Source organism: Diabrotica undecimpunctata, chromosome 3, assembly GCF_040954645.1.
Source record: "Diabrotica undecimpunctata isolate CICGRU chromosome 3, icDiaUnde3, whole genome shotgun sequence".
Taxonomy (NCBI): domain Eukaryota; kingdom Metazoa; phylum Arthropoda; class Insecta; order Coleoptera; family Chrysomelidae; genus Diabrotica; species Diabrotica undecimpunctata.
Genome location: NC_092805.1, coordinates 159,288,348 through 159,313,288, shown reverse-complemented (window position 1 = coordinate 159,313,288; position 24,941 = coordinate 159,288,348). Strand labels below are relative to the sequence as shown.

The window sequence follows — 24,941 nt, the reverse complement described above, 5'->3', positions numbered from 1 at the left end:
AAAAACCACAACTACGGCTGCGAAATCCCTTATTTATAAGGCTTGTTATTACAAATATAGTATTTATTCTCAAAACAAAAGGAAGGAGGGTCGGAATCCACTTATAAAAATAATTATATGACTACTTACATCGACTTGGTCATCGTCAAAAAGAAGCCAAAATCCGTGGCTTTTGACAATGCTTATATAATGTCCTCTATTAGGTCCGCTACCACAGTGTATCACAACAGCTACAAGATCATAAAGTCTATCTGGATTCAGTGCATCATCCGACTGAAATAAATAATGTAAAAAATTATATAAATCGTTGCTGTTTTGATAAAAATGTAGAAATTATCCTTTCAAACAGGATTACGTTATACAAAAAACTACTAAAATAACAAATATTTCATTCTATATTATTTTATCAGAAGTAAGGAAATAAATATTATTACTCCAGTCGTCAGAGATTTGACCTCTAAAAATCATACGAACAAGCTGAATTTTGCTGAGAATGTCAATTTTGGGACCCCAAAAAAGTTTACCACTCCTTCTTCCCGGCTTCCCCCTAAAACGCCACCTCGTAAAAGAGGAAAAACGGACAAAATTCTGTTACCAAAAATCTGTATGCCGTAGAAAAAATGTAGCTGAGATATTAAATATAGCCATAAATGTAGCTTGAATAAAAATGTTTATTAACACTTTTTGTGTAGAATGAACCGTCCTCTCAGAAACAAGGCAATTTTGAATGTCAATTAGGAGCCCTATAACATAAAACTTCGATTTTTTACTTTTGGCAACAAATATGAGAAATTTCAAATATGTTCTGGAACATATTTTATACCTTAAAATATCTTGCTTGCTAGACCATTGAATACCTAGCGTTTTAAAACTTTCTGTTTCTCCTATATTTAGAATTTCATTGGGAATGTCAGATGTACTAATATTGTTTAATACACGGGCATCATTGGAAACCCATTTTATTAATATAAAATGAGCATATTTTAATATGAATGAAATGTCTACACCTGTCCTGGAGTTCAATAATATCATCAGACCCCGTTAAAAGATCATCCACATAAAAATCAGAAAGAATAGATTTAAAAGCAATAGGAAATGATTCTTCTTCTTCCTTTGCCCTATCCGTTTCGGACGTTGGCTATTAACAAGGCTATTTTGACTTTGTTTACGGCACCTCTGAACAGTTCGGTCGATGTTAGTCCGAACCATTGTCGCAGGTTATGCATCCATGAGTGTCGTCTTCTTCCCGGTCCCCTCCTACTGTCGATTCTTCCTTGGACTATTAGCTGTAGCAGCCGGTACTTAGTATGCCTCATGACATGTCCGAAGTACTCAAGCTTCCGTTTCTTTACGGTGAAGATTATTTCTTTGCTTTTGCCTATTCTCTGCATTACTTCCACGTTAGTATGTGGTCTGTCCAGGATATCCGAAGAATATGGCGATATATCCACAGCTCAAAGGATTCTAGTTTCTTCAGGGTGGCTTCCGTTGTGGTCCATGCCTCTGCTCCATAGAACAAGACCGGGAAGACATAACACTTGACCAGTCTTAATTTTAGTTCCATTGAGATTTTGCTTGTGAACCACTTTTTCATATTGTTGAACGCGTTTCGCGCTTTTTCAATTCGTGATCTTATTTCTGTTGACTGGTCCCATTTTGTGTTGACTGTGGTTCCAAGATATGTGTATGTCTCCACTTGTTCTATTTTTCGGTTGTTTAATGTCAATTGCATCGGAGGTTGTTGTGTTCTGCTGATGAGCATGCATTTAGTTTTGGTTGTATTAAGTTCTAAACCATATTCTTGACTTGCTGTGTGAGGAAATGATTATTGATGTTCAATGGCTAATTGGTTTATACACCTTATTGCTAAACATGGAGATGAAGTAGCACCATATGCAACAGTATTTATTTGATATGTGGAAAATTGTTCAATTGTACAGATACATCTGCTGAAACTACATATTTATATAGTCTGAAGCAAATTAAGATACCAAAAATATTATTTTGGACCTTGGGATCAACATATTGAAGGTCATTAAGAGAGTATCCAGACTTGCTTGGGCATGAGAAATTAAACCCAACACGAAGTTGTATAGTAATACTTTCTTTACAGACTCCATGGTGTGGTGCATAGTAATTTAAAATGTTCTGAGTATCTAAGATCTTTGTCATATAACCCAATTGTAGGTATTCATTAATGAATTCCTTATAAAGACTACAAAATTTGGGCTTTGAACTGAATTTCCTTTCTGATGATAGAAATCGTTGAATAGCCATTTCTTTAGAATCTCCTAATAGTGAAGGAGATTGTTTCAAAAGAAATTTTACTACGAATTGTCCAGTTTTATTGCGATATGTATCTTGACTGAATAAATATTCACATTAAATGTCATCTTTTGATACAGAATTGGTAATAGTAATTTTATCTATCGACCAGAATTTTTTTAGTTGGTCATCTTCAGGAATATTCTGTGAAAAATTACAAATAGAACTTTGATGACACATACTTGAGAATTTACCAGAGATAATCCAACCTAATTTTGTATTTTGTAAAATAGGACCAGCTTTTCTTAAAGTGATTTTGCCATCTATAAGCAAATCCCAAAATAGAGTTGCACCTATAAGCATTTCTAGTTTGTCCGGCAAATGAAAGTCTGGATCATAAAAATGTAAATTGTTTGGTATATTAATTGAGGATATATCAATAGTTTCTGATCGTATAGAAGAAGTAATTGTAGGAACTATGTAACATGTGATATTATGTTGAAAACTATTAAATTTAGAATAAATTATTGTAATATTAGTTTTCTTTGTTAAATTTGAAACAGTTTGATTAATACCAAGAATAGCTAAATTGGTTGTTATTAATTGTAAGCCTAACCTTTGGCAAAATGATTTTGTTACTAAACTAGATTAAGCTCCTGAATCCAAAATAGCTCTGCAGGTATGAAAATTACCTTTATTATCTTTTACATTGAATGTAACAGTTGATAATAATACAAACTGACTCTTCTTGTGATCATTTGAAGAAACAAAATATGTTTGCATTAATTAATATTGGTGATCGAGAAATATCTGAAATGTTATAAGTTGAAGAACTTTGAATGTGAAGACCCTGAAATGTAATGAAGAAGAGTATTGTGTTTGCGTCTGCATCTTTTACAAGAGCCAATATTGCAAATATTTTTGGCATGACCAATTCGTATACAATTTGAACACAACTCTAATGCTTTTATTTTATCCCATCTTTGATTTACTGATAATTTTAAAAACCTTTACATAGATTGCATTTATCGATAAATTTACTTGAGAACGCAGGTAAAACTCCCTAGGTGGTTTATTAAATTGATTTGATAACTTTGTATTAGAACGAGGTTCCTCTATAGACTCTAATATATCCTGTGTTTCTTTTAAAAATTCAAGAAATTCTGATAATGTAGGCATATCTGATTTTGTATAGAACTCTTTCCACTTATTTTGATTAATTTTGTCTAGCTTGTAGTAAATTACATGAATTATAACCTAATATAAGTCCTATATAGTGTATCTTTAGTTAATTGCATACTTTCCAAGGCAGACAAATGCTTTGATACTTCGTCTAAAAGATTTCTGAATTGCAAAAAGGTTCTTTTTTGCATAGAATTAATATTAAATAATGATTTTATATGTGTATTAACAAGAAATTTCTTTTTGTCAAATTTGGCACAAATCATTTTCCAAGCCCTGAGATAATCTTGATTTTCATCACAACCTGAAATAGTTCTTTTAGCATAACCTTCAAGTGCTGCCTTTAAAAAATTGTACTTTTGGCCAACATTGAGTGTTTGATTTGAATGAATAGTAGCCATAAAACTTTTTTTGAATTCCAACCAATGTTCATATTCTCCATTAAAAACTGGAAGCTTAATTTTAGATAACAAAAATTTGAGAGGGAATCATGAGTATTTATAGGATTAACATTACTGTTTGAAACATTGTTGGAATTATTTTTGTCAATTAAGGTTTTTAAATATGCAACAACACCATAAAATTTATTTTCAAATTGCTTACGTTCGTCAAATTGATCATCTAATTTTGATTCATCGCACTTTTGCTCAATTAATTGTTGTATTTGTTCAAATTCATAATATTATTGTTGTATCTTAATTGAATGTCGGCTATATCATCTATAATTGTTGCATCTCTAATTTTTGTTATGTGATTTTGTAAAATTGTTAACTTTTTCTTAATTGATCAACGAGTTCGTTTTAAAGTTACTAGATCTCTAAAGTCTCTGCCTGATAATGCCATTTTGTCTGATAAATTAGTGTTAATATAAGTTTACAGTACCTACTTAAATATTGTTCAAATCGAAAATAGTACAAAGCTCAACCTTAACCTCAACCTTTTATATACTACTAAACTTCTTTTCCATCCAATCCGGATATATTCGAAGGACCAATGTTTAAGTTGTTTTTTATTGGAAATTAGAGTGACACAAAACCAGCGTGTGTATTCATAAAATGCATTAGGCTTTCACAGCCATCGTCTAACTTGTTAAACTGTTTGTTCGGGCTGTTAGGCCGTTGTCTTCTGAGATTAGTTCTCGACGTTTCGCCAACACTAGGGGTTGGTATCTTCTGAAGATGTTACTGCTTCGCTTGTAAGCTCGCTTGTGTTGCGAAGCAGTAACATCTCCAGAAGATGCCAACCCCTAGTGTTGGCGAAACGTCGAAAACTAATCTCAGAAGACAACGGCCTAACAGCCCGAACAAACACTTTAACAAGCGTGTGTATTGTCTTGTTAAAATTGTTATACTACATTGTTTACAAAAATAAAAAAAAATGGAGGAGATGTGTCTTTATATGACAGGCAAACTTTTATTACAGTGTTGCCATACACAAAGGTTAAAATATTAAATTGAACAGTCATTGTGACATTTGGGGTTGGTCGCCGAGCACTGTCTAGTCGCTTTTCATAGTGCAATATACCATGGTTCCTCACCTTTAATACACTATTCTAATCGATTACTTTTCTGTGCGTAATGAAGAACCAACACTGTTGACTGGTTGACAGATGGGTCCAAGATGGACGACTGGGAGAATACATGCGTGGGATAGAACTTAAGCCCAGATTTCGGATCCTATGCATCAGTCTTACAGACTAATATCTTAACAATCTTACTCTGTGCTCAGAAGATGGTTGAGTGGGCCTGTCTTGGAAAACCAATATGTCTGCTCTGACGGTCAGGCAGATCTAAACGCCCTGAAAGCACCCAGAGTTAGACATGGGTACCGGGACATTCAGGCGTTAAGCCAATGTCCTTGCCACACGGGGCTCGTCCACTCTGTGGAATCCGCATATGTATTTGGAGTGCCCTTAAGTACTCGTCGGGGTAGTCTTAAGAAGCCTCTCCGGCAAAGTTTCCTGGATTTTTGGGCTAATCTGGAATTTCAGAGCATTCCATGTTATTTAAACGTGTCATAATGCGAAAGCGTGCTACGTTTTTTCAATTTATATTGTTATATGCTGTCAATAAATAAGATAAACGTTTTTTGTACTCCCGGTTGTTTGGACTTCTTTTAGCGCAAAAGTTTGATTTATTTACTATTCTCAAAGTAAATATATTGGCTATTCCTTCAATATAGTTTTTTAACATTCAGACCATTTTTTTATTAATATTCTACTGAATAGCTTATATCACATTCGGCAATACAATAACTCTACATTTTTCACAAACATGTTGGGTATCACCTTTTTTTGATCATATTTTTGTTTTATTATATTAGTCTTCTTCTTCCTCTTTATAAGCAATTCTGCTTGTTCGTTGGAAGATTAATACCTCTATGGAAGGGTGTCACTCCACCTTTTGCGAGGTCGTCCGATACTTCTTCTGCCGATTGGTGACTTATCTCCATTCTGCTTATTCCATTCCATTATATTAGTGATCATATTAAATTATGAAAAATTAATCTTAGAAAATGGTTCTAAGTAGATGAATAAATATTGTCAACAAGGTGCTCAATCCAAAGTAGCCTACAGAGCTCATTCACTTGGCAAGGAGACAAGTTTGTACCGGCCAAAATATTTTATCAATATATCCATATAATCATTTCACAACGGACTCATGTTACAATGTTTATAAAGTATAAAAAACATATCTAAAAATTTCTACATCTGCTTAAATTTGAACAAGATTTGTGTAATCTCAAGAACAAGCTTTTAATAACTTGTAAAACAAAGCTTTAGTAAATAAAACTTACCGTATTAAATAACCTAAGTTCTAAAGGAAAGACCACTCTGTGAGAAACTTTAATATGCCTATTGTACTGCTCCATGTATTTAAACCTTTTGAGGTGTAACGCTAGTATCATAGGTAATTTTTTGACGCGCATACACTTCTGCGCCTCTTGGTAACTGCTGCAGTTATCACATTTGAATTTGTTGTCGCTACATAACGTTTCGGTGTTACTAAAACACCTTAGACAGTGCGTTATGCTCGTATTCTGTTCGATGTCTACTTGAAGGTCGAAAAAATCTTCGTCTTTACTGCTAACGTTCTCGCAATTTAAACACCTCGTTTCACTGGTCAGTATACCCTAAAAAATGTTAAAAATGCAGTTAATGGGTTAGTTAATTCGACTTTTGAAGCTAACTGGACGTGAAAATTAAGCAGCTAACGATTTAGAATAAGTCGAAATCAACAATGTTAGAAAAAACAACCATCAACCATGTTCCATTAGTACTCATGAAAATTGGTTTTATCAATGCGGCTCAAAGAGAAAATGTGAAAGTTTGTAAAGTGATTATCCAAACAAAAAATTGAGTTGAGTTCAAAAGTGAAATGCATGTTGACTTCAAAAGTATTGTTTACAAAGGGTAGGTGGCTCTAGGCTAAACAGTTACTGATAATTATGCCTACAAATAAATTCCAGAAAGATTTTTGATAACACAACTCCGTGAAACTAGTGTTTCCAAGACTAAAAATGCTGAAAGCATTGCAAAGTTATGATAGAATGTCAGATTTTTTGGGGATAGATCTCGTATAATTTATCTAAAAACGCATTTAAAAAACTTACCTGGAAAATTTCATGTACCCACGTAGGCTCAGGCGGACTATGGGCGGTTCCATTTTCGCCTGATGCTTTTGATTTCACATTATTTGTAGTTGAATTCTGTTGTCTTTCAGCTAAAATAAGGAAAAATTATTAGAAATAAATAAGAATAGAAGCAATAGGTATTGTCCGTTTCACCCTTTTTGACCGATTGGATATTGAAAACCACTGAAGTAGGATGAAACTTTGACTCAACTTACTAATGGAGGTGGGAAATATATTGGAAGCATAGCTATCTTCTATATCTAGCGATATTCCGATTGAAATTTTAAATTTCGGTGAACACGAAATTTGTAAAACCTTAGGTCTACAATTAATAGTAAGAAATACATTCTAAATTTTAAAATATCTTTAATTCCACACGATAATTCGATTATTAAGAGAGATATCTATCATTTCACAGATCTGTGATTCTCTCTCCAGTAATTGTACTTTCTAAACTCATAATTCAGAAATTATGGACCCTCAAATTAAACTGGGCGTAAAGGTTCCACATATTTATATTTAATGGACACAATTTTACAATCAATTGTCCCAACTCAATCAATTAGAGATTCCTAGGCATGTTCTTGGATCCAATCACTCCATACTAGACATTTATTCTTTCTGCGATGCATTACAAGACGCTTATGCAAGCTGTATATATTTCCGGAGTATAGATGCAAGTGACAATTATCAAAGTCATTTAATTTGCTCCGAAAGTAATGTTGTAAAGCCACTCACAATTCCCAGATTAGAGTTATGTGCTGCCCTACTGGGGTAACAATTAACAGCCTAAGTTGTCAATGCCAATTCACCGTCAGATAGCAGTATGTTGGATAAAAAAGGATCCTAATCAGTTACAACAATTCGTAGACAAACGACTGAACCGCATGTAACGACAGATCGCGCGATCACACTACGTGGAGGAGTAAACGCATTCCCATGTGTGTTTCTTAATAAAATAAATTAAAATCTTTAAAAGATCCTTGTCCATCACCTTGTAGCCGTAAGTGCGGCAATAATGTTTTACAAGAAGAAAGGTTTAAAATATTTCAGAATTAGTATCAGCTGGATTATTATGAAAAGCAAAAGGACTTTATTAATAGCAAGACCGAAAAAGTTTAGAAAAACTGGATCATAGCACAAAATTTAAAACAGGAGAGTCATTATCTCTCCTGTTGCCGACCATAATATAGCTTCGCCTATTTTAAACAATTTTAAACTGTTTGTCCTTGTGTAGTGTAGTGTAATGTAAAATTTTATGTTTATGACATTCTATGATTGTTGAATAGGCCAAAATTGAAGAAATGCCCCCGAAGATGCTCTAGGAAGCGAAAGTACTTGGGCAACATTTAATTAATAAAATTGTGCTCGATATCTGCCTTTCATTTGATCAAATTTCATTTATTCGATTATTCAACCTTTATCAATATTATTGATGTATTCACCGTTCACTCGGATTCCCATCTCTAGGTTTGTGAGAGCTTCAGTAGAAATTTTCTCAGAGTATATATTAAAAAGAGTCGGCGAGAGCACACAGCCTTGCCTTACTCCTCGCATGATCTCCTCATTGAACACGCTGGTTCCAGTATAAATTCATGATAATCGGAATGTCCTTCTCATCCAATCCTACTCTTTTTAGGAGGGTGGCGACCATCTTCTGATGCTGACAACGGTCATATGCCTTAGCGTAGTCAATAAAACAAATGTAGACATCACAACTGACATACCGGCATCTCTGAAGTAGGACTTGTAAGGTGAAAAGTGCTTCAAGTGTACCCATGGAATTGCGGAATCCAAATTGCATTTCACAGACATTTTCTTCGCATTTCTTGTAAATTTTGGTATGTATGATTTTAACAAAAATCTTAAGTGCATGACTCATAAGGCCGATAGTTCGGAAATCTCCGCACCTTTTCCAGATCGTTTTTTTTTACCTGAATTGTATATGGCGTTAAACAGTTCAGTTAACTCCTTCGTGCTCATTTCACTCATCATCTTAATAAGTTCAACGGGTATTTCATCCGGACCTGTGGCCTTACCATTCTTAGACTGTTTCAAAGCTGCTTTCACCTCGCTTTCTAGTATTGATGGCCCTGCCATGCAATTTATTTCTGGATGGTTACCTCGGTAGTCCCAGAAAAGTTCTTCGATGTACATTTTCCAGGTCACCAACTTCTCCTTAACTGTCATCGCCAGGTTCCCGTCTTTGATTATGAGGAGTGTGTCTCATTTAGTTCTTCTTCTTCATGTGCCTTGTCCGTTCCGAACGTTGGCAATCAACATGGCTATTCTGACTTTGTTTACGGCAGATCTGAATAGTTCAGCAGATGACAATCCGAACCATTGCCGCAAGTTTTGGAGCCACGAGTGTCTTCTCCTCCCTGGACCCCTTCTGCTGTCTATTTTCCCTTGAACGATCAGCTGTAGTACTCTATATTTATTATGTCTCATAACGTGACCCAAGTATTCCAACTTTCTTTTCTTTATACTTATTCCTACCTCTCTCTCTCTTTACCTATCCGGCGTAGTACCTCTTCGTTGGTCACGTGCTCAGTCCAGGATATACGTAATATACGTCGGTAAGCCCACATTTCGAAGGCCTCTACTTTTTTCATCAATGTTGCGGTCATTGTCCACGCCTCCATTCCATATAACAAAACCGGGAATACATAACATTTCAGAAGTCGAATTTTGAGAGGTAGGGTGAGGCTTTTAGAGGTGAAAATTTGCTTCATGCTAGTGAACGATGCTCTTGCCTTTTCTACTCTTATACGTATTTCCTTCGCTTGATCCCAATTTGAGTTAACTGTTGTTCCCAAGTAGATGTACGAATCCACGTGTTCAATTCTTTCATTGTCTAATATCAGTTTCTGTGGTGGTTGTTGGGTTTTGCTTACTAACATCCATTTGGTTTTTGTGATATTTAGTCTGAGTCCGTATTGTGCACTTGTTTTTTGTATCTTACTCATTAGGCAACTCAGTTCCTCCATGCTACTTGCTAGAATCACAGTGTCATCAGCATACCTTATGTTATTAATTATTTCTCCATTTATCTTTATGCCTTCTGTGCTTTCCTCCAGCGCTGTCTTAAATACTTCTTCTGAGTATATATTAAAGAGAATAGGAGACAAGATACAGCCCTGTCGTACCCCTTTCTTGATCTCAATTTTATTGGTCAATGTAGATCCTACTTTCACTTTAGCTGTTTGACCCCAATAGAGACTCGCTATTGTTCGAATGTCTCTGTAGTCGACTCCGATCTTATGGAGAACTTCAATTATCTTTTCGTGCTTTACGTTATCGAATGCTTTTGCGTAGTCTATAAAGCATATGTACACGTCTTTGTTCATATCTCTGCAGCGCTGGATGAGTACCTGTAGACTAAAAAGTGCTTCTCTTGTCCCAAGAGAATTCCGAAACCCAAACTGCGAATCTCCAATGTTATCCTCGCATTTTTTGCTTATTCTGTTGTAAATAACCTTGGTGTATGCCTTCGAAATGTGGTTAATTAGACTTATCATCCGATGTTGATCACAAGACTTTGCTTTTGGTTTTTTCGGTATGGCAACAAAAGTTGACTCTAGCCAGTCTTCAAGAAACTCCCCGCTGTTATAAATATTGTTAAAGAGTCTGACGAGTGAGTCTAGAAATTGACTGTTTGTTTCGCACAGCATTTTCAATACTTCCCCGTATACGTTATCGTTGCCTGGTCTTTTGTTATTTTTAAGACCCTTTATAGCATTCTCCACTTCTGATTTTAGAATAGAAGGGCCAGTATCATCATTGCTCAGTGTATACCCACTAGGACGCTCATTTAGTTATATATTTTAATTACTTATTCTTATTATATGTCTAACTTATCTTCTTCAAATTCCGACAGTAAAACTTGCTAATTCATATTGTTCGTAGTGAGAACGCCACTTGCCTAAATCACCACATGTGTTTGGGAAACCATTCATTTTAATCCCAAAACTTGAAATAAAACATTTTCAAAAGACCAACTTTTTGAGATCTTATATAATTTATCGTATTTCTCAATAATGGGATGCATATCCTATTGTACACAAAAGGCTCGAGTTACATCGTTAAAATCTAGTTTATTACCGTCTTCCGTCCGAAAATATCCCTCGGCCATCTAAGTAATAGGGTTGCTTCATCCCTAAGTAGAGAACCAGGCACGAGAAGCTCACAAGTATTAGAGATGGTCAAGCTCTAGTTTTGCGTTCACCATGGAGCCACACTGCATGGCGACGTCGTCATCGATCTCATATTGTGCCTTTCGTCTTTATGCTATACACCATATACAAAAGGTAAGTGAGTTTTTTCACGAATTGACAACATATAATGAGTTACGCCAGATATTTCTCTTATTTTCAATCAATTCATTTCATTTTCAACTAACAATTTTAATACGTTTTACATAAACAACCATCAATGCTTTTGGTTCTAATATGCTCAAAAGCGTTAAATAATCGCAAAAATCCTTTCATAATTGATGAAAGTCATATAAATATCTTTACGTTAGTCGCGGAATTTTTGGACAAGTATATATAATCCAAAAAGTGTAATTAATCCAAACTGGGTTTTATCTACGTCTCTTTCGCAATGATTTCTTATCCTTACATGAATAATGCGAACAAAAATTTTCAATGTGTGCTCACCAGATCAATTAACCTGTACTCGTCGCATCTTTTTGGCCGCTGTTTCTTCGGAATTACTATAAAAACACACTACAGAAATTTTTCTTCAGTTCCTTTGAAGAATTGGACAAGTTGGCGAAAAGAAATCCGGAAATAAAAATTATTTTCAGTGCACTCCTCCAGCGGCAACAGTCGGATTCGTGAAAATATTGCGATTCACGAACGTGAGTGCTATACCACGCCATATTAGGTTCTGCTGGATCCTGCAAGCTATCTTCAGGCTTTCTATATTCCACCGAAACATCGTAGTTTCGTCAATTCTCGGGTTTTGTCCAACTTTTGATGACATTTCAGTATGAATTTAATAACACTGACTACAGCAATGTGTTTCTGTGTATTACTCCAACGAAAACAAAATAAACAGGACGTACAATACGTCGTAAAATATAAACGAAAAGGATTGCCAACTTTGGAGATTTTAATTCCATAGTGTTTTTATTTAAGTAAAAAGATAATCTTACGTAACGCATCGTTCGAATCCCCTTCCCGCTCCTGAAACGCACCAACGCTGACATTTTAAGCCGGAATCAGACAGCTGGCGGAATGGCGCTATTCGCTAGTTTACGTTGGCAAAGAGAAACAGAAAATCGATATTAACGATCAGAAAAGAGACAAGGATTGGCATCCCTCGTTACTGTGAAATTAGTAAATATTTGCTTTTTGATAACTACACTCGACCTACCCCGAAAATGTACTCCATCATTCCGATGGTGAGTATTGAGGGTTAAGTCTGTTGTACGCCATCAGTGTTGGTGGTAAAAAATTTTTTAAGTTGGGTAATTTATACAATTATAAAAATTCCAACACAACTTCGTTAGAACACTTCATATAGTCGGTTCGCTATATTTACGCGGGTTTCGGATTAACAAAATTATGCTAATGACTCATTGATAACCAGTTGCAGTAAACGACTTCCCAGAAAATTAGGTAAAAACTGCATTAATGGTCATATTTTAAAATACATTAAAATAACATTAGGGTAGGTATAAATTTGTTACAATATTGCAGTCGAATTGATTCTTTGCCAGTGTTGACATTGTATGTTTGGTGGAAATATTTAAAAATGCCTAGACGTGTGTTAGATGTAGATAGTCTAACTTGTAGTGTACATAAGTATTTTACAGATGAAAAAGAAAATGGCGGTCCTTTAAAATCGGTAATGTCTGTTCAACAACGCGTATGTGATGCTCTAGGAATTAGTGAAACCAAACTAACAGGAGTATTACAAAATCGCAATAATGAACGGCCGAAAGAAGATCACCGAAAAACTCGCCTATCATTGAAAACGAAAGATATTCCAGATGGAAAAAAATTTGAAATTCGTGATACCATTTATCGAATGCGAGCCAACAAGGAACATGTGACCTTAAATACAATTCTCTCGGAATTAAAAGATAGAAAATTTTACGAAATTGGCAGAACAAGTCTATGGCAAGTGATACATAATTTGGGTTTCAAATTTCCAAAAGGAGGATAACAGAAAAGCCCTTTGTGAAAGAAGTTCTGTTGTGCATAAAACAATTAACTTTCTAAGAAAATATTCTAAATTCAAAGAAGAAAGGGCAAATTTTATATATTTAGACGAAACATGGATATTTTCTAGGGGTGCAACCAAGAGAATATGGCAAGATGATAACGTAAAGTCTATCAAACATACTGATGGAGAAGGGAAGCGACACATAATTTTACATGCAGGAGGGAAATCGGGTTTTATAGAAGGTGCTGATTTAATATTTTCATCTAAATCAAAATCAAGTGACTATCACGATAATATGAACACAGAAATGTTTGTAAAATGGTTACATGAAAAACTTCTCCCAAGTTTAAGTGAGCCCAGCGTAATTATTTTAGACAATGCACCTTACCATTCTGAAGTATTAAACAAAAGTCCAACGAATTCTTGGACTGTTAATAAAATTAAAGAATGGTTGACAAAGGAACATATACCATTTACACAACATATTTTAAAATCAGAATTATTACGCTTGGCAAATATCCACGCAAAACCAAAAACCTTTGTTGTGGATCAGATTATTGAACGGTCATCAAGTTTTACGTCTGCCACCGTATCATTGCCAGTTTAATCCCATCGAATATATATGGGGAATAGCAAAACAATATTATGACAACCATATTGGGCCTAACGGTTATAGCGACGACGCAGTTCGGGAAACTTGGCGAAAGGCACTTTCAATTGTAACTTCAGAAGTGTGGTGCAACTGTATATTCAAGTGCGAGAAACTAATAGAAGATTGGTGGACTCGTGAAAATAAAATAAACGAAATAAGTCCAATCATAATAACAATTAATGGTGATGACAGTGATGATGATGACGATTATGATATTTTTGATGATAATGACTGATTTTCATTTTTGTTGGCAAGTTAAATTTTTTTATTTTTCATTAGAAATTCTCTCCATGGAACAAATATACATAGACCATATTTTCTATGTGAAGTGTAATATAAAATTATTATTAGGTTTATATTAGCCACATTAGACTCCATTAATGAAGTAATTCTCCTTATTATACTGTCAATTATATAAAAGATTTTCCATTATCATTTAATTAAAAAAAGTTATGGATTATTTTTCATTTCATTTGACCAGTTGATATTTCCCCAAAGAGCAGGTAATTAAAACTGGGTACTTACAATAAAATTTTTAATCCGAAACCCGCGTAAATATAGCGAACCGACTTTAGTAAACTTACTACGACACTGATCATACCTCTCCTAGCCGCGTCCGAAAGGTTGAAAATGAGGTGCATCAGCTTCAGATTCTTTTGAACCGGGTCGATTTACCGACAAACAACGGGATACCACGAGCCGGTCATAAATAGACAGTTTTGCCCTATCACAGGGATCGTAAACCACAAATATTAAGAAGAAATAAGGTATTCCACGTTGTGTTGGTTCTCGTCTTTATATTTTGGTTTTTTCCATTTCTCTTCGTCGATGAAGAACGCCACTCCGCGTTCTATCTAATCGCTCCTTTACAAGACTCCTCCCCCAATTTGCGTTGCATAATACTTGAACGACCCCTATGAACTTGGGATACATTTTTTATCATACTGTTAAAATGGATATTTTCCGTGAATAAATAAATAAACCAAAAGAAACAAATGAAATGGAATAAGTAGAGGAATTTCCGAAATATGGAGAAAAGGACTGTCGTGCATTCTCATTATTTTTATTGCTTCATTCAATTTTGATAAATCATTAAAATATTTTAAGAAAATTATGTCAGTAGTTCAACTATTTCATGATAATATTATTTTACTACCCAAATGACGTAAATATTAACGAACCCAATTATAACAAACATATTTTCAGTACTATGTTGATTCAAGATGATACAAGAAGATTAAAACGTGTTTCCTCATTAAAATTACATAAGCTTTCCTTATCAGCGCATTTTTTTATTTCGCTAACCCATATTTTAATCAGTTATATACATAAAGAATACGTATATAAATGTTTACGAGGAAAAGTATAATTTACATTGTCTAACGTAATTTAACTGGAGATACTAATTTATACAGTTTTTAAAATATTTCGGAAATATTCAAATGAAAGGAAGTAGAACGTTGGGAAAACCATTTTTTAATGAGGTAGATGATATTTACAGAATTAACAAATGACTTATAATATGCTAAATTGGCGGAACAATGTTTAAATGTAAACCGCACTGCTTTTGATGCTTCAAAGTAATACATCTACACTGTACGATAAGTGCCATGTTAAAAGGAGAATCTTTGATGTGAGCTAAATCGTACATTTTATTGATACAATCTCATTCTCTACTCTGAATTAACTTTTTCAATGCATTTACTTTTATGAATTTTATTCTTGAATATTACGATTAGCAAATAAAATAGATTCAATGAAAAAGACAGAAAAGATTTTATTTCACGTTCAAAGCGTCTATGTATCTATTGATACGTATTTCGACTTAAAAAGTCTCATCAGAATAGTTATTCATAGCCGTTCTTAACGTGAAAAATAAAATTCTCCGTCTTATTAGAAGTAACAATAACATGACTTCGTTATGGACGCAATAGCGACATCTGATTGAAAAATCGGTAAGATAGTTTCGAAACAAATTCAGATTTCTGCTTTAATCTGGAGCCTTCTAAAAATTGCAAGACATGACCAGACGTTGATAAAGATGTTAAAATAGATTCAGTTAAAAAAAAAGGATTTTCTAAATCGATCCCTTGTATGTGTACAGTCCTTGATCCTAGTCAAAAGTCCTCTCCACTTCTTAACTTTTGAACGCTTATACTTATAACGAAATTTGGAGGGAGAAAATAAAAGCAGGCTTCTTAACTAGTCGTAACAGGTGACGAAATAGTGATAGATGACGTTACAGAGACACTGCCACCGATAATTTTAAATGGGGCACATACAAATACACTTCCTTGTCGTACTCCTCATCTTATAGGTATCTCTAGATATTTGTTGGTCTACTCGTAATATGGCATTCTTACATCAGAATAGCTTAATACCGGAGATTGCTACCAGCTCCGTCAAATCCTTTGACTGCAGTAGTAGTAGTATTAGTGGTAGCAGTTCAAGGGGAATTAATGCACTTTATTACATTCAATATAGGTACACGAAATGTTCAGTAACGCTATAAACCTGAACGAAATACCAGAAGAATGGTCCAAAGCATATATAACCTCGATATATAAAAAGGGAGATAAGAAGAAATGCGGGAACTACAGAGGCATCAGTGTGATAGCATGTATGGGCAGGTTATATGGAAAAATACTGAAAGAAAAACTGGAAAAATCTATCTCAAATAAAATCGGAGAAGATCAGGCGGGGTTCACGGCAGGAAGATCTTGCATAGACCACATTTATACACTCCAACAATTAACTGAAAAAAAAAAATGGCAAAAAATAGACCAGTACACATGACATTCATAGATTTAAAAAAGGCATATGACATGGTCCCCAGAAAACAACTATGGAACACGATGAAGGAAAGCGGAATAACTCAGACGTTAATAGAAGCCGTAAAAAACCTTTACAACAACAACAAGGTAAGAGTTAAAACCGGCAATAAATACTCCAACGGATTTAAGACCACAAAAGGCTTATTACATGGATGCTCTACATCTCCGACACTGTTCAAGATATTCCTCGAACAAATATTAAAACCATGGAAAAGGAAATGTGAAGGGATGGGAATACCAATCCGGGACAACTTCTTATACACATTAAGCTTTGCAGATGACCAAGTGGTAACGGCTCAAGATGAAGAAGATCTGTGCTATATGCTCCAAAAATTAGAAAAGGAATACACAAAAAATGGACTGGAAATAAATCTAGAAAAGACCGAATATTTAACAACAGAGCAAGAACCAGTGAGAAACTTGGAAATGGACGATAATAGGGAAATTAATGGCACTGACAAATTCAAATATTTAGGATTCATACTCGCAAAAAAATGAAACCACCGAGCAAGAGATAACCAGCAGATTAGCACAGACAAGAACATGTATTAAACAAATGAACGGGGTACTGTGGGATAGATAGATTACCAGAAATACAAAGAAGAGAATTTATAACACCTTGGTACCCAGTATAATGACCTATGGAGCAGAGAATTAGGTAATAAATAAACGAAACAGGTCCAAAATCACAGCAACTGAAATGGAGTTCATGAGAAGAAGCTGCAGAGTGACAAAAATGGATCGCATCAGAAATGAGGAGATAAAACGAAGAATGGCAGTAGAACAAGACATACTCAGCTACATCGAAGAAAAACGTTTAATTTGGTATGGACATGTGAGAAGAACAGATCATACAAGGCGGATAGCAAAGATTTCGGATTGGAGCCCAATAGGAAGGAGGAAAAGAGGTAGACCCCGAAGATCATGGAGGGATGAAGTGGACGAGGCCATGGAAAGACGAGACCTTAGAGATGGAGAATGGCAGAACAGAAAGGACTGGAGACGTTGGCTGAAAGAAGGAAGGCGGCGACAGCTGTAAAAATCCTTGTATAGATAGATAGATTACATTCAATTCAAATGTTTCAATGTCTACTAATACCAATTTAATTGCAATATGAAAATTTTTACTGAACACGCTTAGAATTCGCAAAAAAATTAAGAAAGCACATTGAACAAGCATATTACAGCACAAAAATGGCACCTGCATTAGTTTGATGGCGGATGTGGAATTCATGACTTCCATATTGACATATTTTAAATTAAATAATCATATATATCCTCATATATATCCTTCTAAACATAAAAACTAACTTTGGGAAAATATTCAAAACAATTTTTCTTTCATAGCGATAAATTTTAATTTGATAAGAGTGAAATATGTGCATTTTCCTTAGTAATCAAATTAACTCTTGTTAAAACCTATAAATTCTAATTAGTATGGTATTATTGCAACAGTAATAACGTTCGTTTAATGACTTTATTAACAACTTACCTAATATAATTTCACTAATATGGTTGATGAGAAAATTTAAAAACTCATGTGCATCTTGCTGCATGTAATTGTCAAATTCCTCTGCAAATAAAAATAAACAAAATTAAATTTTACTCTAAAGTATGGTAGTTTTAGAAAATATACAGTAGAGCGTCCGAAATTCGGACGTCAAAAATCCGGATCATGGTCAGAACAACATATTTTATTTTTTTTTTGCGTATATTTTGATGAGAGTGATGAAGAAAGTGTAGTGCAATTTGTAAAAAACCTGCATCTGAAAGACTGATAGTTCATGCATGGGAGACTTTAACCTCTTCCGCTCCATCGTATCCACGTATGGATATTTTTAGGTATGGCGAACTTTACCACGATATCCACATACGGATATTCATATAGGGGATATTAATGCACTCTGTAAAAGTGGTGTAGGGCTCTGTAGATTAATTTGAATCGCAGTAGAACATGGATATCCTTACGGCGATATCATGGTTAGCCGAATTAAAAAAAAAAAAAAAAAGCAAAAACAGCTCAAGGTCGACGTTCAGTCTGGTAGCAACCGAACGCAGCGGCAAGATATTTATTTAGTACACGTTAAGAGTTTGCTGAGAGAGAACATGTTCTTTTTCTTGCCTATTAGGTACGCAATTGTGTGTTATATTAGTAAAAATGAATTCGGATCTCGAGAGTGAAAGTGCTTTAAGTTATGAAATAACTCTAATAATGACTTCGAGAGCGATTAAGACAGCAATTATTCATCAATGGATGAGGAAGAAGTTATTGATGAGGTACAAATGAGCGGCTGGACAGCCGTTATGGATCCGTTTGATGATCAGCTTCCAAGAGATACACCCGAATTTTGCTTTGACTATAACTTTCACCCAGCTATTAACTTTTAAGATTGTAAGGAAACTGTAAACTGTACTTACAAATAGCAGTATTGTTATAAAACTATGCGAATGGACTGATCAAAGAACTGATAAATATTTTAATGATAATCCACACACCGGTATGAAAGTTTTTGGTCTTATAAACCAGGGAAAACAGAAGAAATGTATGTATTTATAGCGCTATATTTTCTTAGTGGATTGACCAAATGTCCGCAAATTTAAAATTATTGGAGTACAAATAATACATATGCACCGGTCCTCCAGTTTTTCATAAATCTGTTATGAGAACTAGGCATTTTTATGGCTCTTATTAGAGATAATTGTCAAATGTCAAATAACTTATGTTATATAAAGGTCGACTCCATTTTTAACAGTTCATTTGGCATCAAAATATTTTTCTTATGTCCCAGTGCGTCTGAACTTCGAGGATACACCTGGAATTTTTGTATATATATCGGCAAGGATATATATGGCATATGGCACATTTCAGGAACAGAAAACCTTTCTTTTTCCGACAAAATAGTAGTTTATCTTTTTTATAGGGGAGTTCCAAGAGAATTAACATTGGTTCCATTAGATAGGCAACAATCATGTTTTGTTCGCAAGGATATGCTCCTTCTAGTTCGCTACAAAGACAAGAAAGGCATTTATCTGCTTACCAGTAAACATACTGCAGGATTTTGCGAAAGAGAAGGATATGTTGTAGGAGGAAATGTTCTCTATTATAACAAACCGAAACATATTGAATTCTACAATCAAAATATGGGGCCAGTTGATGCAGTGGACCAAGATGTTGAACTGTATAGTCCTTTGCACAAATCCTACATGTGTTTCACCAAAATAGGTTTGCACCTTTTACATCTTATGCTATTGAACTCCAGAGTATTTTAAAGCCAAACCCATCAAAAACAAGTTTCAATGTATATATTTATTAATATTTATATTTATTTATACAAAACTCGGCTGCCGGGGGATACTTCTGAAATATAGTAAAGAATATCAAGAAATGAATGATAAAAACAAATCAACCTACTACATCTGGGAAACTGTTGCATGTAATGGCCGATTTTCCAAAAGAAATTGAAACAAAGAGGGTTCTACAAAAAGTTTGTGTAATTTGTAAAAGAAGTGGAGTGCGTAAACTAACGAGGAAATGTCTAGTAATCTGTTATATTCATTCTATCCTTCTAAATGGTATGGAGACATGGACCATGAATAAGTACTGCTGCAACAAAATAGAAACAGTTGAACTATGGATTTATAGAAGATTATTTAAAATACTCTGCACTGATAAAATAATAAATGCAGAGGTACTCAGGAGAATGAGAAACAGAAAAAGAATCACTATTGACCATCAACAGTTGAAATCTGAGTATAGGGAGAAATATGTCTTCACTGTAAAATTTAAGAGAATACCTTGGTTGTAACCCCAATCAACTTGTCCATATCTAAGATCCAAATAGCAATGATCATAGCTAAACTTTGAAACAGAGACAGCATGTGAAGAAAAAGCTCCACTTCCTAGTTTATAAGCCCCTAGACATCTGTTTTGTAATAATTCCTGGTTTAATTGAAACTTACCCGTTACTATAAGCATTCATTTTTTTTTAATGAAATATCAATTATATGCAGTAGTTTAAAGATTGTTTGAAAATAAAATGATTTGTAGACCCATGGTGAAATACGGTTCTACAATTTTCTGTGACTGTAAAAGTACTGCCAAAAAGTTTCTGTGGGTGAAACAGCCAACATTCGACAAATTACTAGAATGCATCATTCTGATAACCCATTTCATAATGCATCAAATAGAATGCTTTACAATAAAACTAGAATAGAATCTACAACTGATGAGACTCAATAATTTGTTTAAATCTTTCTCTATTAAAGAAAAAATGGAATTGATAGAGCCTCACATTACGAAGAAAGTTAAAAACAGTCTACAAATCTAAAAACTAACAGTCACCATAGATGTACAGGGAGAACTCTATTCGAATAAATTCTCTATATATTAAGACAATAAACAACTTTCTCTTAGTGTCTTTCCTTTGATGGTTGTAACTTACTAGTCTGACAATATTGAAATTACCACTATTTCTTTTCAATTATTGTATTATATTTATTCTTAAAAAAATAATAATTTAATGTATTCAAACTAATTCTGTAATTTAGCTGAAAGACTTTGGTTGATGGCCTTTTGGTATATAGTATCAATAAAGTATATTTTCACCCCTAAGAGTCTGGATTTGTCTCAGTGCCAACTGATTCGGATTTGACACTCTACTGTACTAGTATTTTCATATTAAGAAATATAATTGATGGGAACAAATTATACAAGGGAAGACCCACTATCCCGTATTTACATATACATATATTGCATATATTATACAGCTGCAGTTGATTATATAAAAGGGGAAATAGGTGAAAAATATTTTTATCTTCTAAAAACAAACTTTTGTAATTCATTTTATAGATGGAGGCATATTATGCACGAATTTCACATTTCTTTACAAAAGTTTGTTTTCCTCACTAGGTAGTGGTAAAAACGAAAACATACTTGGATGGAGAAAGGCTTATTAAGCAAGTTTCTTATTTATTAGAGCAGTCATTCTATACTTATTGTTATTTACTTTTAGTGACAAAATATACTACTGTATGTATCTTAACTACATGTAAAAATCGTTAAGAATGTTGCCTTTATCTTTCCGAGTGTGTTTTCGCCTCTACTACTACCCTATTGGGTCCAACTAGACCAAAACAAGTCATTTGAACAAAGACGAACTTTTAGAAAGGAAAGACAGGTATTCACAGTTCTTTGTGCATAATATTCTGTCTCCCTAAAATGAAATATTATGGTCAATAATGAGAAATATGCATACCCCTGGAATGAAAGGTAAATAGAGATTTGGGAAAGTGCACACAACTGAACAAAATTGCAAAAATATTGGCATTTATGTTATAAAGGAAAGTAAAAGGAAGTAAGTTTGATTAAAAATGGCGAAGAAACACCCAATCCCTGGAATAAAGAAGAACAATCCATGGAATGAAGAAGATATTTTCAGACCAGTATGATTTATATTAGTGATATGACAGAATAATAAACAATATAAAAAGAAGATCAAGGCATCTACAAACTACAGTAGGAGTCAATTAAAATTATAGGATGTAAGATTGGAGGGAATATTATATAGGCAGATCATCCAATAATAAAAGGCAAATATGTAAGGACTAATATATAATAGGTATAAGTAACAGAAAAGATGAAATTGAAAATAAATGTCAAGGAATCGAATACCACAATAGTAATGCAAAGGAAAAAAAAAAAGAAAACAGAATCCTATTTTCAGTTTTGTAGTGATAAAAAGTCGCAGGATGATATGTCTGAACTGTAGAGAGAATGACACATGTGTCTAACCTTTGTATTTCACAAAGAACTGTCATACAAGGTTATATATTAGTACTGACACATTATCATAATCAAGAAATCTATCACTGCTTACTTAAAAGTTAAGCCGATTTTCCTCAATTCATGAAGATAATTTTTGAAACAGAAAAATTCCAAGATCACTTCCTATTTCATGCAACAGTCAAATGAAGATATTCTTCAAAAGCAAATCTCACACATTCAATATTTTCTGGTGTTTTTAAACCAATTGAATCATTCTATGATGTATGTTTTGCTCATATATTCATCATCAAATGACTCATATCATTCTAACAGTTTTGGAATAATTTCTTTTGAGTTTGACAATTTGGTATTTGCATGTCTCTGTGAAAGATATCAAAATATGATAAAAACAAAGAAGAGAGTATACACAAAAGCTTCTATTATTTACCTCTACATTACCTACACACTTCAGTCAGTAAGTGTGATATACTGCTAGTTCATGGAGAGTTACTAATTACTCTTGTACATTTTATTATAAACGAAGATTAGATACTTTTTTTGGGACACCCCGTACATAATTTATATATCAACAGTTAAGGAGGTGTGAACAAAAATTGTTAAATCTTTCCAAAGTTGGTTACTCTCACTGATTTTCACCTTATTAATAGCTATGGTTAAAAGGAGACTAGATGTACAGTTAAATCAATCTCTCCAATTACACATCCATGATATCCTACTTCATCCTGTATTGAATCTTCACTGCATTATCTGACCTTTTATTTAACTGAACTGGCTCTACTAGGTTCTGTCATTTTAATGCTATCAATTTTGATGGTATTTATCAGGCTAACTAATATCTATAAGACAACTATCTTTCATCTACACATTTAGTCCATAATTTTTTCTTGTGCTTCATGAGTATGAAAGGCCATTTGGGAAACAGTCATTTACATTAAATATGTAAAATTAGCTTTTATAAAATATAATACAATCCTTATATCTTCCTCTTCTCTTGAGATACCTTGTTCTTTGCACAAATGGTTATACATTTTTATGGACTTATTATTTATATTGTATCTGCCCATTATACTTTATATTATTTATCATTATAATGACAGATAAAATCTTAAATTGTATTAAACAATAAATTATAAACACACAAGAACTTTTATGTATAAATTCAAAAGAAATATACATTTATTTAATTCTCATTCAAATGAATGGAAATTAAATAGTTATGATACAAAATATAACACAGTCCTCTTCAGTTGCCATAACTCCTTCACTTCAATATATTGCAAACATCTACATTTTAGTAGCAAATTTAAGAGCTTTCATCAAAAGTAACATAATAAATTTACAAGTACTTACCTTTTTCTTTTCGTAGCCTTGCTATAAATTTTTTTGGTGCTATAGAGCCTACTTTCTTTTTTTGGGTGGCTATACTGTGAAATAGGTCTGCAAGGCATGTAAGTAATGTCTCTTTAGTCCTTTTGTTTTTAGCTTTATATTCTAAAACCTTATCCCTAAATGGCTTACAAAAGTACAAAGCCTGAAGCACCGAATTGCTGTAGCATGTATTTCCAAACTGAAACAAATGTATGAGTAATGTATGACAAATTATTTGTACTTTACTGGAAAATCCATGAAATTATGTTTATTAGATTAATTATTACACCTAACCATTCAACCACTCTGTAAACTAATTTGCAGAGATGTTCAAAAGCTAAAAGTCGGCAGTAAATATTATGAAACTGAACCAAGAATTTTTACAAATATAACGATCAAAATACTCACATTAACTAAACCAAAGTAATGCTCGTTGCAAGGAAACTGTTCTGAACCTATATCTCGTTCCAATTGGGAAATATTTGCACCCTAAAAAATAAATTCATAAGTTACATCAACTTAAGAAGTATACTTACATCATAAAAAATGTTAAGACGTAGATAGATATTTGCCTATTACAGGATAACTGTATTTTTCAAATAATAACTAACGTATTACCATATTTCAGTAGCTAATCCATAACTTTTGAGTTGAAAATGTGCGAAATTAACACAATTAGTAAACGAGACATCTCCATTTATCGCATTTTGACGGTTGACAGATGTTAAACAAATTTAGGGTTGCTCGTTAGCTTTGATGTCATTTGGAATACTGATGTAAATCAAATTCAGTAAGAACAGTATATCCAAAGAAATGTGTGGCCACTATATAAGAAACAATAAAGATAAAAAATAATTTATTAGTATGACAGTTTTGACATCTGCCATCAGATTGAATCAGATGATAAATACTGATGGAAATGATATTTTTCTTATATATTTATCAAAATATTTACCAATAAAAAACTTGGCTAATAAACAAATCTAAATTGATTAAATATATGTACACAAAGTGTATGAAATATAATATTTTTATCCATTAAGCA

At 33.6% G+C, this 24,941-nt stretch overlaps 1 protein-coding gene across 2 annotated transcripts in view; it reads right to left on the bottom strand.

Moving 5' to 3' along the window:
• The window catches only part of Usp12-46 (Ubiquitin-specific protease 12/46), a 235,393-nt gene extending 210,689 nt beyond the window's left edge, over window positions 1-24,704 (bottom strand). For both annotated transcript variants that reach the window (XR_011950403.1, XM_072527321.1), the window contains exons 1-7: window positions 24,515-24,704; window positions 24,305-24,385; window positions 23,879-24,095; window positions 18,236-18,316; window positions 7,060-7,169; window positions 6,244-6,579; window positions 130-273 (exon numbers count right to left, since the gene is read on the bottom strand). Coding sequence is in view for 1 of the 2 variants with exons in the window: in XM_072527321.1 (XP_072383422.1) it covers window positions 130-273; window positions 6,244-6,579; window positions 7,060-7,169; window positions 18,236-18,316; window positions 23,879-24,095; window positions 24,305-24,385; window positions 24,515-24,517 (972 nt within the window). In the remaining variant the exon portion in view is untranslated. The remainder of the gene's footprint in view (window positions 1-129; window positions 274-6,243; window positions 6,580-7,059; window positions 7,170-18,235; window positions 18,317-23,878; window positions 24,096-24,304; window positions 24,386-24,514) is intronic.
• Window positions 24,705-24,941: the final 237 nt, after the last annotated feature.